The sequence below is a fragment of the Pteronotus mesoamericanus genome, unplaced genomic scaffold (assembly GCF_021234165.1).
Source record: "Pteronotus mesoamericanus isolate MK-2021 breed Mesoamerican mustached bat unplaced genomic scaffold, CSHL_Meso_final contig_42, whole genome shotgun sequence".
NCBI lineage: Eukaryota > Metazoa > Chordata > Mammalia > Chiroptera > Mormoopidae > Pteronotus > Pteronotus mesoamericanus.
Genome location: NW_026555157.1, coordinates 12,572,334 through 12,589,193, shown reverse-complemented (window position 1 = coordinate 12,589,193; position 16,860 = coordinate 12,572,334). Strand labels below are relative to the sequence as shown.

The window sequence follows — 16,860 nt, the reverse complement described above, 5'->3', positions numbered from 1 at the left end:
ATACTTTGTTCATAATTAGCCTGAGTTTCTGAACTGAAACATAACTGAAACTGAACTAACTGAACCGAGTCACTGTAATAATATATTTCTAAAGTTTGACTTTCAAAATTTGAGAATTGGTGAAAACAGCACAATTCAGTAAAGCTAGTGGGAATTATGGATGTGTGTGTGCGCCTGTGTTTAGAAGGCAGTAGAGCTGCCTGTCAGAGGGATGTCAGAGTCCCTTTTAATTTTCTTTGGCAAAAGGGCAGATGAATATACCATCAGCAGGCCCAAAGTCAGTTATGTTCAACAGGGCTTTGGAGAATAGAGGCCGGGTAAAGTTCATAAGGATTCTGAGAAGCATGTGTAATTTGAAAAATGATATTTAATATACCTATACCTCCTGAGTGTGTATAAATCTAGTCAGAGTCTTTTCGGCTGGTGTGGTCACATAGGACATAAAGCATTGCAGGAAACTGGGTTTGAAAATTGATGAGAACACCCACCTTATACATTATGTTTCATAACTTAGTGTAAACTTTTTATCTGTGTCTGCGAGTTTTCTAATGCTTGAAATTGCTTGAATGGGGGTTCCCTTTTACTCTTCACTGACAAATCAGGTTTGAATACTAGTATCCTTCCTGTAGACAATTTGAACCCCCAGGAAGGGTGATTTAAACTCACATTAACCAGACTGTTAAGATCTTTTTTAAACATAGCAATCTAAGGTGAAGGTAGGGAGAGTGCTGGAAGCCAGTGTAGGAAATGAGAGAGGCCCTTTGCACAGAGAAGCTAAAGATAGGGAGAGATGGAAACCTGGAGACTAGCACACAATTGGCTTAATACCAGCCTATCTGACTAAACAAATGTTCAAAACGGCCTGTGCCTGCTTATCTTTCACTAACTTTATGGGTAATCTTGGAATCAGAGCAATAATGAAAGGGGTTCTTTAAGATGGACCAGAGAGGTTTCTTCCTGATGAAATTCACATTATCACCAGGCCCAGCCAAACCTCACCACAGGCATCTAGAAGAGACAAAACAAAACTCCTAGAGTGATGGTTCTTATCTTTCCTTTCTTCCCCTGGGCCTCTCAGCAACCATGATGAAAAGCTTCCTCCAAAGCGGTTTATTCACTTCTCAGCCCAGGCCTTTCCTTTTCACTAAGAGTCAGCTGTGCCCACCCAGCTAACATCATCTCCACATGTGAGAGTTGCCAGATGCAGCTGTAGATGGACAAACTACACTGCCTTGAACAACTGGTTTGCGCATAGCTGTTGAAGCTCCATCACTGCATCTAGCCATTAAGAAAAACTGGTAGAAACCACCACCAGTGGCTTAAATATATACTACTAGAAATTAAAATCAGCCCTGACCAGCGTGGCTCAGTTGGTTGGGCACTGTCTGCAAAGTGGAAGGTCACCAGTTGGTTCCATGTCAGGGCACATGCCCTGTCTGGGTGCATAGGAGAGGCAACCAACGGATGTTTCTCTCCCTCTCTTTCTCCTTCCCTTCCCCTCTCTCTAAAAACAAATAAATACAATCTTAAAAAATAAAATAAAATCATTCTGTAGACATAAGGGGCAAATTAGCCCAGAACAATCATTCTTACACTTTTATGTTCAGACAACATGGGACTGCAATATGGTTACGGGAACAAAAAACCTGTCTATCAGATCTACATTAGCTTCTTTTCCTATTTTTTTAAGAGTGTGTGTATATGTGTGTGTTTGGGGGTTGGGGTAGAGAAAATGTCAATGTTTTTCTTGCCTGTTTTACAGGAATTGTTCGAAGTACTAAACTTGTGAAATAGTTGGCAGCATCCTACAACTGTAGGATGGTGATAAATATTTTTAAATCTCTTATTTATCACCCAAACACATCAGGTCATAATTTTATGTTGGTCTAGTAAAACAATCTCTATTAGAGATAGTTTTCCTATCTCTAATCAAGTGGGCACTACTCTAGGAGCAAGGCCTGGTAATATTTTAATGATAGAACTGTGATATTAAGTTGATCCCAGAAAGTATTTTCCCAGGAATTCTTAGGAACCTTTCACAATCTTTTTCAGACTTCCTTCAGAAACTCACCCATAGACAAAAAAATCCTACAAGTTCCACAAGCTCTATGGGGCTAGAACCAGGGACCCAGGAACGAAGTGGTCTTCCAAAAGTCAGGATTTGCAATCCTGTTTGAAAATGTAGGTCGGGCGGGGAATCTCAGGCCATATTTCTGTCCCAGTCAACTCGCCGGTGTCCAGCCTTCCTCTGCCTTCTTCCTGTGGTTGATTGAACAGCACACCAGGGCTGTAATTTACAAGCCTCTTTTATCTCTGCCTACGCTCCCACTGTGCTCTGGCACCCTCTGCAGTCCGGCTTTCTTTCCGTCGACACACCCTTCGGTGGAAAGCGGATCCTTTATCTTTCCCCGCAGCAGTCTTGGAGGCGGCGATAGGAGCCGCACTACAGCTCCCAGAATCCCCCGCTCGCCAGCCACCGCCTCCCGCGGGTTACTACCCGCCTCCCAGGAGCCCAACCAGGTACAAGATCTTCTTCGCTGAAAGTTTCCTGACCCATCGCGGCGTGTTGGCTCGGGACTACTGGGAGCGCCCCAGGGCCGATCTCCGGGACGAGGGCACTGCCCAGGGTGACGACGCGAGAGCATGGCCTTGCACCTGGGCAGGCTGAGCGCAGGCCCCTGCTGGCGCGTGGCGCGTGGCGGCTGCGGAGAGCTGCGCGAATGGTCCCGACGCTGCCCGGCCCGACGCTTCTGCCGGCCCCCTGGCGTGGCCAGCGCGGAGCAGACCCGCGGGCTGGGGCGGGGCGCGATGGCCAGAGGCGGCTCTCGGCTGGGGACCGGGCTGGCCATGGCGCTGGCGGGGCTGGCGGGACTAGGCGCCGCCGCCTTTGTGCACTCAGAGCGGGCGGAGATGGTGCCCAAGATCTCGGGGGCGCAGGGCCCCTCGCCGGGGAGGCCGGAGGAGGAGGACGAGCTGGCCCGCCGTTGCAGCGGCTTCATGGCCTCGCCTGTGACCGACCTGCGCGAGCTGCAGAGGAGGCCAGGTGACACGAAGACCAAGATGGAGCTACTGATCCTGGAGACCCAGGCCCAGGTGTGCCGGGCGCTGGCACAGGTTGATGGCGGCGCCAGCTTCTCTGTGGACCGGTGGGAGAGGAAGGAAGGTGAGGAGGTCGGCATGTAGCGAGAGGTGAAGATGGGCAGAAGGGGTCGGGCTTTAGGTGGCCGGCAGAAAATGACTCACAATAGGGAGTGGGAGTAGGAAAGGGGTGTCTGCTAGATTAAAAGGGACACGGTTAAAAAGATTGGAAGGGTCTTCAGCCTTCTTCTGACAGGTGTGGAACCAGATCTGCTGTCACTCTAGTACTGGACATTTCAAAGTTTTTGCAGTTGTATAATGGTGTTTTTCGTAGAAGTCTTAGGGTTATTTTAGCCAACAAGCGTGGATGTCCAAATTTGTACCTGAGCGTAGATGTCCCCCATATTTCATCTCTTTCTCTTGGTGCATTTACACCTTCCCGTTCTTTGGAGATGGAAAGAGAAAATGGGCCCCTCTTTGCTAAGTGTCAGCCAGACTCCTCTAGCCAAGGATGCCATTGTGTCGCTGTCCCAGATTGCACGATATTTGATTGGTTTGTCAGTAGTTCTACAAAATGCACCAATCCGTTTCCTTCCAATATTAAATACCTTAGTATTACAACCCAGTTCTTACATATTCATGACCATTTTATTACTTATACAGTGAAACCCCACATCTTGGTCCTAAACTTGAAGGATTTCTGACTTTTCTGCAGCAACTTCTCATCAGCTGGTCTTGGGCTTTGATACTGCCATATTTCTATTAAGTGAAGTTTAACCTGGTTTTCCATCTTGTAATGTTTTCAAGTAAAGACCATTGAACCAGGACACAAAATCTCAAGTACTAGACTAGCTGTGTGACCTTCAGAAGTTAACCTTTTTTGTGTGTGCCTCTGTTTCCTCAGCTATGAAACGAAGTTAGAAATAACATATGAGGGTATTATAAAGATTAAATGAGATAAATGTCAAGTGTGTAAAATAGTGCCTTGATGCATATTGGTTTGGCCAAAAAGTCTGTTACATTTTTTTCTGTATGGTCTTTCTAGAAACAATTTTGTTAGATTGTATTGTGACAGCTGTCATATCAGCTTGCACTTAAAAAAAAATAACTTATCAAAATTGGTGAATTTTTGTGCAATCATTTTAATATTGAAGGTGGAAGAAATATGCGACATTTTCAGCATATTATTTTTTATTTCAAGAAAGGTAAAAATGCAACTGAAACATCAAAAAAAGATTTGTGCAGTATATGGAGAAGGTGCTGTGACTGATCAAATATGTCAGGAGTGGTTTGCAAAGTTTCTTGGTACTATTGATACTTTGGCCAAATAATTCTTTGCTGTCGGGCTGTCCTGTGCACTGGAAGATGTTTAGCAGCATCCTTGTCCTCTACCCACTGGAAGCCAATAGCGGGAGATAGCTGATATACTCAGAATATCTGAATGAACAAAGTTATTGGTGAAAATGAAAAATGTGTGTTTTATTTTATGGAAGAAATGAAACAGACTTTTTGGCCAACCCAAAAGAAAGCACTGAGACAAATTGGGCCACTTGCCAGGTACGTGTCCTTGGATGAGGTGTTTTGCCTTTCTGTGTCTCTGTTTTCTCATTTGAAATATACAGGAGTTGTACTGGATCGTCTTATGTCTCATCAGCTCAAAAAAGTTTTAGAAATAAAACAAGGCAAACATGAACCTTTATGAAACAGTTGCTCTGGTGGAACCTCTAGTGTTTTAAAAAAAACAAACAGACCTGCTAATGTTAGTAAAACTTATATACTTAAACGACACTTTGTATCTCAGTTTAAGGTTCCAAATCCCTTACATGGTCAAATATCTACTGTTTTTCAATTGCATGTAAACAAAATTAAAAGGCAAACAGCACACTGAGAGAAAAAACAGCAGAAACAACATGATGCTCTCTAATTCGGTAATAATACAACAGTCTTCAAGTATACCTATTCCTGTTTTAACCTTAGCTTTCTTTCATATATTACAACCACAGCAGCATTATTTGACGTTCCAGTGACTGATTTTAGATAACAGCATAAAAATGTAGAAGAAATACCCAGTTTGGTGATTTGGGGAGATAATTTTTGCCTGCGGTCAGTAGCAAAAGTCGTAAAGCTAAGCTAATTATCTAATTTTATTACACCTGAAAATTGTAAATACACAGAAATTATAGAAAATACAGGAGGAAAATAACTCCTAATCCCACCACGTTATGCAAGGGTTGTTTTCAATTTTGCACTTTGTTTCCGATTTTTCATTCTCTCCTCATTTTACATTTCAATAAATAGGAGGTGGTGGCATCAGCTGTGTACTTCAAGATGGGCGTGTTTTTGAAAAGGCCGGGGTGAGCATTTCTGTTGTTCACGGAAATCTTTCTGAGGAAGCAGCAAAGCAAATGAGAAGCAGAGGAAAAATGCTGAAGACTAAAGATGGTAAGCCAGTCTCAGCAGCCTTTAATAGTTGTTGCAAACCATTCTTCCCACAAGTTTTACTTGTAAAGTAAATATTGCTTCTGTAAAAAGCATTTGGGTGCATATGCTTGATAAGCATGTTCATAATTACTTTTCTAAAGTTATATTTTAAGAAAAAAATTAAAAAGCAGCTTTTGGAAACTGATCCAGAAACCATGTTGGAGTTACTTTGCATCAAGTCAGGTGACTGAGTGTAGCTCACTGTGTGTTTTACTTTCCAGGTAAATTGCCATTTACTGCTATGGGTGTGAGCTCTGTTATCCACCCCAAGAATCCTCATGCTCCTACTATGCATTTCAATTACAGATACTTTGAAGTAGAAGGAGCTGATGGTAAGTGTGCCTGAAGCTGTGGAAAGTCTCACTGTGCAAAGTGTGTATTTTAAAACAGGTTAGAGTTTTAACAATAACAAGAAAGAATAAATATAATTTTAACTAGGTTTTTCAGGCTTATTCCTTGACAAGGGTAACGGACCATGCACTGAACATGAAAAGTGAATATGGTATTGGCTGGACCCTGACCTCCTCCATATTTCCTCCAGCACAGAAGGAATGATTTAATAAGCCTCAAGTTAAAGTGCATGCACACAGGGTTCTTTGCAAATATAAAGTGATTACATCTGAAGGAAAACCTCATGCTCAAGGTTAAGTTGATTGAGAGCTTGCTTTTGAAAAATATCTCCCACATGCATAGCCTCGTGAGTCACCAGTGCGTTATGAGATGGGTGGATTCTGCCTCATTGGGCACAGGTCGTTCCCCCCTGGCTCCCCCGTTAGCTAGGCCAGCTCTTCTCACCCGGCAGAGCATCTGTGCAGTGCCTCGCTCCGCCTGTTGGTGTCTCTGCAGGTGAAGCATTTAGAGTCAATGTATTTAACTTTTCATTTTGAAGCTACTTAGTTTGTTCAACCTTTTAATGTTTAAAAATTGGTAACTGGTACTGGCAACCTGTAGACCTAATTAAGCATATAAAGTAGTTATTCTCAAATGGTAACTTGTCTCCCTCAGCAGGTGCATTTTACCCTTTCCAGAGGAAAGGGAAGAAGGTGGCAATGGTTTTTAATAGAGGGAAAAGATCTCCTGGGTTTCTTTCTTTCTCTTTGTCTTTTTCTTTCTCTTTCTCTTTTTTCTTTCTTTCTTTCTTTCTTTCTTTCTTTCTTTCTTTCTCTCCCTCCCTCCCTCCCTCCCTCCCTCCCTCCCTCCCCCCCTCTCTTTCTTTCTTTCTTTCTTTCTTTCTTTCTTTCTTTCTTTCTTTCTTTCTTTCTTTCTTTCTCTTTCTTTCTCTCTTTCTCTCTCTCTCTTTCTTTCTTTCTCTGTAGATATCTGGACCAGAGACTTGCTTTTTTTTGTGACCTAGCAGAGACATTTTAAGCTTCTCATGTGATTCTAACATGCAGCCAGAGTTGAAATCCACTGCCTGGTCCACCCGTGTGGTGTTTGATCGTTCCCTTCCCCGTGTGTACCATTTCCCTGCCTGGTTCTACTCTCTCACTTTTTAATTTCCCACTTCCTCTTCTTTCCTGTCTAGGCCTTACTGGTCCTTCAGAGCTAAATTCAGGTTTGTTCTTTTTTTGGGGGGGGGAGGGGTTTATCATGCTTTATAAAATAAGCTGATAAATTAATACAGTGAGTAGTATGCCATATCTCAGAGTCCAGAGTCCAAGTCACATTCACATGTCTTGATTTGATAGGTACTAGGCAGTGGTGGTTTGGTGGTGGATGCGACCTTACTCCAACATACCTGAACCAAGAGGATGCTGTCCATTTTCATAGAACTCTAAAGGAGGCTTGTGACCGGCACAGCCTGGATCTCTACCCTAAATTTAAAAAATGGTAGGTAAAGGTATTGAACTTGTCATGATACCTAAAGTGTATTCTAGTCCTCACTAAATAACTTTTTTAGCTAATGAAGGTAGAACTGTTCCTTTGCCCACCAGAATTGGGATACCAGTTTTAAGTGGTTTTCATAAGTTATTTAATTAGGAATATTTGAATGTCTGCAGTAAAAATTGGGTAGCAGCATCTTGCTTGATGCCAGATGATTTAAGGTGATTTATACTTGTGAACCCAAGGCTTTTTAATACTATGGTAGGATAGTCTCATCCTAGATGAGAATTGTCTTTTTATTGCCATGGGAATGTATGAGGGCATAGGAAGGGCCGCAGGACTGCTAGGGACAGATGCAAATGGACTAGAGCTTTTGGACAAGGAGAAGGGTGGAACTGGACACTTTGTGAAAGAAACTCTGTAAAGAAAAGAAAAACAAGAATTGTGAGGAGACCCAAAGTGCTTGGTAGCTGTGACATGGAGACTAGGCATAAATTGTTTGGAATAAAAGCACTCAAACTGCTTAGAGCTAATTGGCATACTTGAAAAAGGGAGAACAGAAAGGTTTGTTTGTTTTTTCTTTTGCTTTTATAGCTAATAACTTTGGAATCTTGATGTCCTTTATGTAAGAGCATGGGGTTCAACTTTAAAATCTCCAGAAAGAGAAGGCATTTAAATATTCTTTTCATTTGATATTGCCACTGAAAACTGCACATCCATAGATGCACAGATGTAAGATGAAGGGTATTTTTTTCTCCCACAAGCCAGCATCCTTCTAGCAGGAACACTGGTAGGGTAGACAGTCCCTTTTTTTGGTTTTCTCTTTTTGTCATTTTATCCGGGTAATAGTACTTAATATCTAGGATGGAGGCTAGTTTTAAAAAAAGGACTTTTTAGTGTAAGTATTTAGCAAATTTCTGAATTTCATAATTAAGAGAGGTTTTGAAATAATGTGATTTGGTTAAAGCTGAGTTTACAGCCTTGCTTGGGATGTTAACACAGTGTGCATGTAAAGGAAAGCCAACAAGTCACCGTTGAGGTGACTTATACCGGTGCAGCAGTTCTGGGCATTTATATCTGCTGGCTATTTTTAAGAAACTTTTAAATAGCTGTTAGTTTTCTCTTGTACAGGTTTTTCCACTTAGAGACCCTTATTCTATAGAGATCATCAAAAGAACCATTTCTTCAACGTAAACTAGTCTACACATTTAACATTGAGGAAATGACTTCTTATGAAAGGTTCTCTAGGAGGCATAGGTGGGGAAAAACTCAAGAACAGCTTGATAGTTTCATGTGCTGGCTCACAAGGGTAACCTTTAATATGTTGGAAGACTCTTACGCTCTGAACGTGTCCTTCCAACATCCCTTCTCTCAGTCATGCATGCTATCGAGTCATCAGATTTTATTGCTAAGGGAGACCTTAAAGATTATTTACTATACCTCCTTTGGTGAATAAATAATTGATTCAGAGAGCTGAGGGGCTGGTGCCCAGTCTTGGGCCTGGTTGTGGTTTTGTTGGTAGAAGATTCCTCTCCTGCCTCTTTGAAAAGCAGCAATGCTACTGAGGGTAGCAGCATCACTTGTTCCCAGAAATATAGCACTAATACTGGGCTGTTTGTCGTTTCACTAAAGGTCTTAGAATACTGTATGCTCTCAGGGTTGTCCAACCTTTTGGCGCCTCTGGGCCACACGAGAAGAGTTGTCTTGGCCACACATTAAATACATTGTGACATGTAATCACAATAAAATCTCATAATGTTTTAAGTAAATTTACGATTTTGTGTTGGGTTGCATTCATAGCCCTCCTGGGTTTCATGTGGCCTATGAGCCGCAGGTTGGACACCCTGACTGCCTGCTTGCTTTGCACATAAAAGTAAAAGCACATTCTACATTGGCGCTAACTGCAGAAAATCTACCTAAAGTCCTAGTTTTACTCTCATAGTTGGACAAAGAGTAAGGACACTATGCTGGCATTAGTAAAGGATAGTGCTCTAAGTTGAAACACTTACATTGATTCTCATGCCTTTGGCTTTTTCCCTTTGGTCTCTGATTTGGCCTTGCTCTGTTTTCCAGGTGTGATGATTACTTTTTTATAGCCCATCGCGGGGAGCGCAGGGGCATCGGGGGTATCTTTTTCGATGACCTTGACTCTCCATCCAAGGAGGAGGTGTTTCACTTTGTGCAGAGCTGTGCCCAGGCTGTCATTCCTTCTTATATTCCCCTTGTGAAAAAGCACTGTGACGACTCATTCACCCCTCAGGAGAAGTTGTGGCAGCAGCTCCGGAGAGGACGGTGAGTGAGGGAAAGGAGAATAAACCACCTCATTGTATAACTGCGGGGGAGCAGCTGCAGTAATGGTGGTGTGTTGTCTTGGGCAGATACTTGGCCAGTGCTGTGTTAGTGCTCATTCTGACTTCTTTCCATAACTAGATGAATAGTAAATGAATAAAACATTGTGTAAAATACTATTATAGAAAGGGGAAAATTTATTTCTTTAGTCTATAAATCAGAGATTCATAATAGGCATGTAGTAAGTCCTTGCTGAATTTAATTCAGCTGGTTTCGTTTAGGTAGTCTTCTAGCAATACCCTGCAGCCTTATGCCAAAATAACAGGTATCATTTAAGGTTTTTGCTACTTTTTAAATTTGGAATCACACCTTTTTTTACGGTCATTGTTAAGGGTTCATAGAAATTGTTTTAATGAAAATAATCATTTTAGAAATTATTCACACTTAATGATAACATTTACTAATTAAGGAGTCCTTACTATGTGCCAACCAATGTATGAGTCAGTTTGCATCTAATTTTTTCCACAAACCAATCATTAATCATTTTCTAAATGATAAAACTGCTCATCTAGAAAGACAAGTTCCTTGCCCAAGATTATACAGCTGGTAAATAAAAGATGCCAGGTGTACGACCAGGTTATCAGGACTTCAAAACTTGCAGTCTTTCCCATTCATGAAGGAAGTGGTTGAAGCGGGTTTGTGTTTCCTACCCTGATGCTCCCCCTTAGCCTGCCTGCTCTGTGCATTGAGCTTGGTGAGCTCACTCGGGTGATCACTGTAAAATTATCTTCACTGGGGTACACTTGTGACTCAGCTGCAAATTACCCACTCTGGCAGCTCACGTGTGTTTCTCGGTGCCATCTGAATTGTCTGTATACTGCTGGTCCATAGCTGTAAAATGGATTTTCTCATTTCAGTTCATTCTGTCTCAGGCATATGATACTTTGGGTACTTAAGGAAGTAAGGCTAGAGCCTAGGAAAGGTCAACTTAAATAATGTCCCAAGTCTAAAGATAAATGTTGGTGTTTATTCTACCTTAGGACTGCCTGTGCTTTCTGGGTGTCCATTTATTACCTTGCGAAAATGAGGGTTGATTAATTTTTTTTCTTAGAAACTTCTTCAACAATGCGTCTGTTTTGGAACGTATTTGTTGTTCTTCCTGTGATTTCTCAAATACACTTTTACTTGTTTGTCCTCTTTCCCTTGACTCCTAGGCCCCCAAGGGCTAGGCTCTGTGTGGGCTACAAAGGTGAGCATAATAATAACATGGACCTGTGAAAAGAAGCTCACAGTTTAGTGGGGAAAGTATATCTAAGAGGATAACTGAAAAAGAAAAAAAAAAACCTTATGGAAAGTACAGTATTCTAGCTTTGCATAAGATTTCATATGCAAAACCGGCAGGGTTTGTGAATACTAAGGATGTGAAGCCTTTAACACTTCTTAGACATAGGAATAATGTATTTTTGTGGGTCTTTTTGGTTTTTTTCTTCATTATTTAATGGCAAGACATTTTGCAGTTCCATTTATAAATATCATTGCAAGTAGTCTGGTTTTTTGAGATAGAAGTGTGGGATGTTAGATTAACTTTCAGTTCTACCACCACTGGTCAAGGAGAGCCCCCTTTTACCACCCTTATCTCTGGGCCTTAAGCTGGCAGTAAACTCTGGGGCTAAAGATTACCCTAGCTCTTCACTGCACTTATCAGCACTGTCTTCACTTTGTAACACGTCATTTACAACAGCATCTGCTCCTTCAGAGGTCACTCTTCCTCACCTCCTCCTGCTCCGAAATGAGTTTCCCATGCAGTGGTCACACTGCTTCCCTTTTGGCTTTACAGTGTTTTATTTGACTCGTTTAGTCTCTTGCCTTCAGATACTATTCTCTTCTCAGACTTTGAACTTCAGTTAAGATGTTATAGTCTCCCCACCCCCTCATCGGAGAGCAGAAACTAAAGATTTTTAACTTACTGTTGTTTTGTTGTATTTTGGGGAAGGGAAACAGGATACAGTTTAGGCATTAGTTAAATTGAAGGGAATGATGAAAGTCCATAATCCATAGAGAGGATTAACATAGGGAAAGAATCCAAAAGCTCTGGTCTAAGTGAAACCTGGTAGGAGTCAGAGAGGCTACTGGAGGGGGAGGGGCATCATTCACTGGAAAGGGAAAGCAGCCGGGGATCCTCCAGGAAGCTGATTTAGGGAGCTCCTGACAAGGCGCTTTGATAAAGACATCAATACAAATTACAGAACCACAGCCATTCCTTAAATCCCACGTTTCAGAAAGGGAACATCAGGCAGGGATGGGAAAGGGCCGAGAGACTGAAGGTCTTTTCTATGGTCTTAGAGAGGAAGGAGTTAAGAAGATTTGCTTAAATTATATTTTGCATACTAAATTATATTTTGCATAGTAATAAGATTCTCTTAATTATATTTTGCATACTAATAACTATTTAATACCTTATTATACAGGCATAAGGCATGTCTGTAGAATAAAGTTGAGCACTGCACCTCAACCCGCTATCTTTTATTATGATTGCCATGAATCCACAAGAAGACTGAATTATATTACCACTTATTAATGTTATTTAACTACTTCAATAGAAGGAAATATCTAGAATATGTTAGTAAATATTAATAGATTGCTGTTATCTGCATGTTATAACATGTGAGTTATAGGCAGTGAAATGAAATCTTTGAACTCTTTGACTTCAGGCTTATTATACAGGCATAAGGTTTTAAATAGTTATTAATTTACAAAATTCAGTCACTGATAAGTAAATAGTGAGGACTAGAAAGAGATTTATAGATATAATTTATTTAAATTTACTCAGAGCCTTTGCCAAGTTTCCACATACAATAGTGCTGTCTAAAAATTGAAATATTCCAGGATTCTAGAAGATGTTTTCTTCTATGTGTAATTAAAGACAGTAAGAAGTGGATAAAAGAGAATATTGGATGAAGTTTAGAGTAAGAGAGTAGTTTCTAAGTTGAGAAATGATCTGAAAGGGGTACTATTTATTGACACTTCTACATTTATGGATCATTCTAAATTCCTGGGTAGTAGAACTTACTACTTTTTTGAAATTGGGAAGAAGAGACCCTTTTTCAAAGGATCCAATAAGGTAGAAGGCAATCACAGGTTTTTAAGCTAGACAGAGTTTAGATCTGACTCTATGACAGTTAATGGAAAACTTGTACTAAACCAAGTTTATGTTGATGCTAAGGATATTTTTCTGAGAAAATAAAATTGAGTGCTGCAACTCAACCATTACCTTTTATTATGATTGCCATGAATCTACTGGAAGACTGAATTATATTACCTCTTATCAATGCTATTTAACTACTTCAATAAAAGGGAATATCTAGAATATGTTGGTAAATATTATTAGGTTGCTGTTATCTTCATGGCCTTTTGATTAGAAGACTTTTACCCTGTATTAGAATGTGTAAGTTATTGGCAGTGAAATGAGATCTTTGACTGAAATATCTCAGGCCATAGAGCAGGACCGGGGGGAGCTGTGTGCTATCCTCATCAAGGTGCCCTTTCATTTTCACGATTCTTGTGACTTAAAGTTCTCAGCTTTGTGTTCATACTTTTTATTTATTGGAAAACAGCCTTCTTATTTTATAACTGCTCTGTGTTGGGACCAAATCTGTATCCTATTGTTTGCTGAATAGAGTACCCTTTTATTTACGCCTGTCCAGATGGAGAAATCTCAGCTGACTGTAGACGGGTGTTTCCCGGACTAGCTCCAGCTGATGGAGGGTGGGCGGGAAGAAGCCCTCACCCCCTTTAAGAATTCTTTATGGACTTATCCTTAAGATAGATTTTACTCAGCTCACCCTTAATACTATTTGGTATCTTTATGTCAGGTATGTTGAATTTAACCTGCTGTATGATCGGGGTACAAAATTTGGCCTCTTCACGCCAGGATCCAGGATCGAAAGCATCTTGATGTCTTTACCTCTAACTGCCCGGTGAGAATAACATATCATGATAATTATTCCCCACACCCAACCCCCTAACTCCCATCAAGCAGGAATGTTGACAGTGCATATCTTACCTGAAGACATCACTGGTTTTGACTTTGTTGATTTTATAAGAAAATCATAGTCAAGTGATTAAGGAAAATCAAAATGGATATTTTAAGCAGTGGTGGGACGAATGATAGAGCTTTGTGTGGGAGCAGGGAAAGAAAGGATAGAGGGAGTGAAGGGGTGATGGTGTCTAAGGGGCCAGATTAACCTTCCCTACTTGGTTGTTTTCTCAGAAGAGGTATTTATTTGAATGTATCAGTTTTTTATACTTAATTTCATTAGAAATTATTGCACTTGGATGAAATGTCTTATTCTCCATTATGGAGAATTAAGCTTGTTCAGAAGTATGAGAGATCATTTCAGGTGCTCGGCATTCCTTCTTTGCTTTACATGCTGCTGTGAGCTTCCTGAAGGTTAATTAATTTGTGTGGGAAATTTTATTTTGTTTTATTTAAATTTTATTTTAGTTTTTATTTTTTTAAATTTTTATCCTCACCTGAGGACATACTTATTGGTTTTAGAGAGAGGGAAGGGAAGGGGAGAGAGAGAGAAACATTGATGTGAGAGAGAGACATCAATCAGTTGCCTCTTATATGTGCCCTAGCTGGGGATGAACCCACAACCTAGTCATGTGCTCTGAACAGGAATTGAACCCATGGTTTACTACACGACACTCCAGCCAACTGACCTACACTGGCCAGGACTGTGTGGGGAATTTTAAAGACATATGTTTATACTGGTGCTATTAGGTTAATGAAGATCTACAGTTGACTTTGTTACCTTTAGGAAAATGAGAATCATGTGTGTCCAGACTGAAATAGAAAAGATTAGGAAAAAACCAAAATTACTATTGTTTGCTTTACAAGAGCTAGAATCTTCTTTTCTCCATGAATTTAAATGTCCAAATAAGAAAGAACTACTGGGCGACATGGACAGTGTGCCTTGTGTCGTTCTGCCATGCAGATCGAGCCTTGTGAGATCAGTGCCCTCTGTGGTTGTCACGGCCTTCACAATGGCATTGGCTCTGTCTTTGCTTAGCTGATTGTCTTGGGAGTCTTATGTCCTTGGCTAAAAGCTTACATACATCACTGTGAGGTATTTCTGCCACTACAGAGAGGAGTGTGATGAAAAAGTAGAGATGAGTTCTTAAAGCCTCTGGCAATCAGCCTTATCACCTCTGGCTCCTAATCATGATGCACATTCCAAGCAGATATGGGTGGATTAGAAGTTACTCCCTTGCTCAGTTGAATATCATTAACACAGCGGGTTCCTTTTAGCTTCTCAAGGTCTATACTAAGGGGTCTGCAAACTTAAGGCTGCAGGATAAATCCAAGTCCAATTGTAGTTTGCCTATGTACAGCACTTGAGCTAAGAGTGGATTTTACATTTTTAAAAGATTTATTAAACACAAGAGAATATGCAGTAAACCATATGTGGCCCCACAAAGCCTAAAGCATTTGTTATGTGGCCCTTTATAAGGAAAGTGTGCTAACCCCTGGTCTAAGCCACTGTCTGCCAGACTTCATACTACAAGCTAACCATTTTGACCATATGTATATATTATCTGATATATTGTTTACTTTAGTTTTATACTCTTATTTTTTTCTGAGAGTTTATTTAAAAAGGCAAACCAATATTGCAATAAATAGAAATTAACACATAATAAATGTGTAAGTGTGAAGCTAAAAAGAGTTTGCCCATGGATCATCTCAGGTTCTATACTTTATAAAACCATGGTTTATAGTAAAAGTGCATTTTGGTTCTGGGATGTTAGTATTAGCCAAAGTATGCTTAGGAAGTAGGAAACATTCCTTTAGCAACAAATATTTTTTAAAAGCCTAGTGGGTAAAAGGCGTATTAGGCACAGTGGAGACAAAGAGGTATAAGATATTTTTCACTCCTTTCAAATTTTATTTTTCATTTATCTTAAGTAAAGAGGTATGCGTGTCAATTATTATATTTTTATTATTATATTTCTGCTTGTTTTGAATGTACCTAGCTGGGAGTACATGCATTCACCGTCAGAAAACTCCAAAGAAGCTGAAATTCTGGAAGTTCTACGCCATCCAAGGGACTGGGTGCACTGATGCAGGCAAAGCAGCCTCCCTGGGGATAGGGGACACAGAAGGCCTGCCCCCACTCCGCTGGCCAGCACCGTTGCCACTGTGTATCAGTTAGTTACCTGCATCTTGAGCCCCAGCCCTCACTCTGGAGTCTGCCTCCTTGGTGGGTGGAGAGATGTGTTTTAAGCACCACAGGTTTCCATTGGATGTTGTCGGGGGTGAGTGGGTGAGATGGCAACTTGTCAGAGTCCATTCGTGGGTATAATTCTCAATTACGCTTTTCGAACCACTTTATATGACTAGTTTAGAAAATATAACATTGGGTTTCCTGTACTGAGTTAAGGGAATTTAAATATTTTGTATCAGGGAACTTCCCATGTTATTTTCATTTCATATTTTTTTTTAAAGTTTTAGTTTCTATGAAAATCTGTCTTGGGATAAATTTATTTTCATTTATTCAATAAGGTTGAGTTTCTTAGTAATTTTAGAAAGCAACTTCAAGGTTAAAGTTTTACTTTGTGATTACCAAAGTTTCTTTAATCGTAATGTTTATATTTATGTATCTTGCTGTAGAAATCATAATATTGTATAATACTCACTTTTTTATAACAATAGATATTTGAGAACACTTGAAATTTTCTTAATCTCTGCATGCATTACAATTTAGTGATTACCTGTAGTTGTTAAGTCTACATCACTGTTATTTAATAAGGAACTTCCAATTTGTAACTTTGATTTTTGTAGAACTATAATTTGTTAATGTTGGAATTCTCTGCACTTTTGAATGTGAAAGCTTATAACATAAATTCTGGTATTTAAAATGTTCTATTGCAGACAGTTCTATATGGAAATCTGAACAACCCTAGGGATGTTATAAATATAGGTAGGAAATGTTATGAGTGTGAGAAGCATGTAGGCATTTTATAAATGTATTTTTCTTTTAAAATAAAATCAAAACAAAATTCTTAATATGGCTTCTTTGTTTATATCATATTATGAACATGTTTGGGTTTTTTTTAATCCATAATATGTTAAAGTTTGTAAGGAATAGTATCTTCCTACCTAGTATTAAGCATTATCTTGGAACA

At 40.1% G+C, this 16,860-nt stretch overlaps 1 protein-coding gene and 1 pseudogene across 2 annotated transcripts; one reads left to right on the top strand and one right to left on the bottom strand.

Annotated features, from left to right (window-relative positions):
• The window catches only part of LOC129073647 (uncharacterized), a 17,967-nt pseudogene extending 15,322 nt beyond the window's left edge, over nucleotides 1-2,645 (bottom strand).
• Nucleotides 2,491-16,860, top strand: CPOX (coproporphyrinogen oxidase). Of its 2 annotated transcripts, XM_054577348.1 has the most exons (7): nucleotides 2,491-3,163; nucleotides 5,377-5,520; nucleotides 5,781-5,891; nucleotides 7,248-7,389; nucleotides 9,457-9,675; nucleotides 13,545-13,649; nucleotides 15,709-16,860. In XM_054577348.1, exons 1-7 carry the CDS (start codon nucleotides 2,644-2,646, stop codon nucleotides 15,794-15,796), a joined length of 1,329 nt encoding a protein of 442 aa, XP_054433323.1. In that variant the 5' UTR covers nucleotides 2,491-2,643; the 3' UTR covers nucleotides 15,797-16,860. The 2 variants fall into 2 exon arrangements, with proteins under 2 accessions (XP_054433323.1, XP_054433324.1); XM_054577349.1 differs by lacking the exon at nucleotides 5,781-5,891.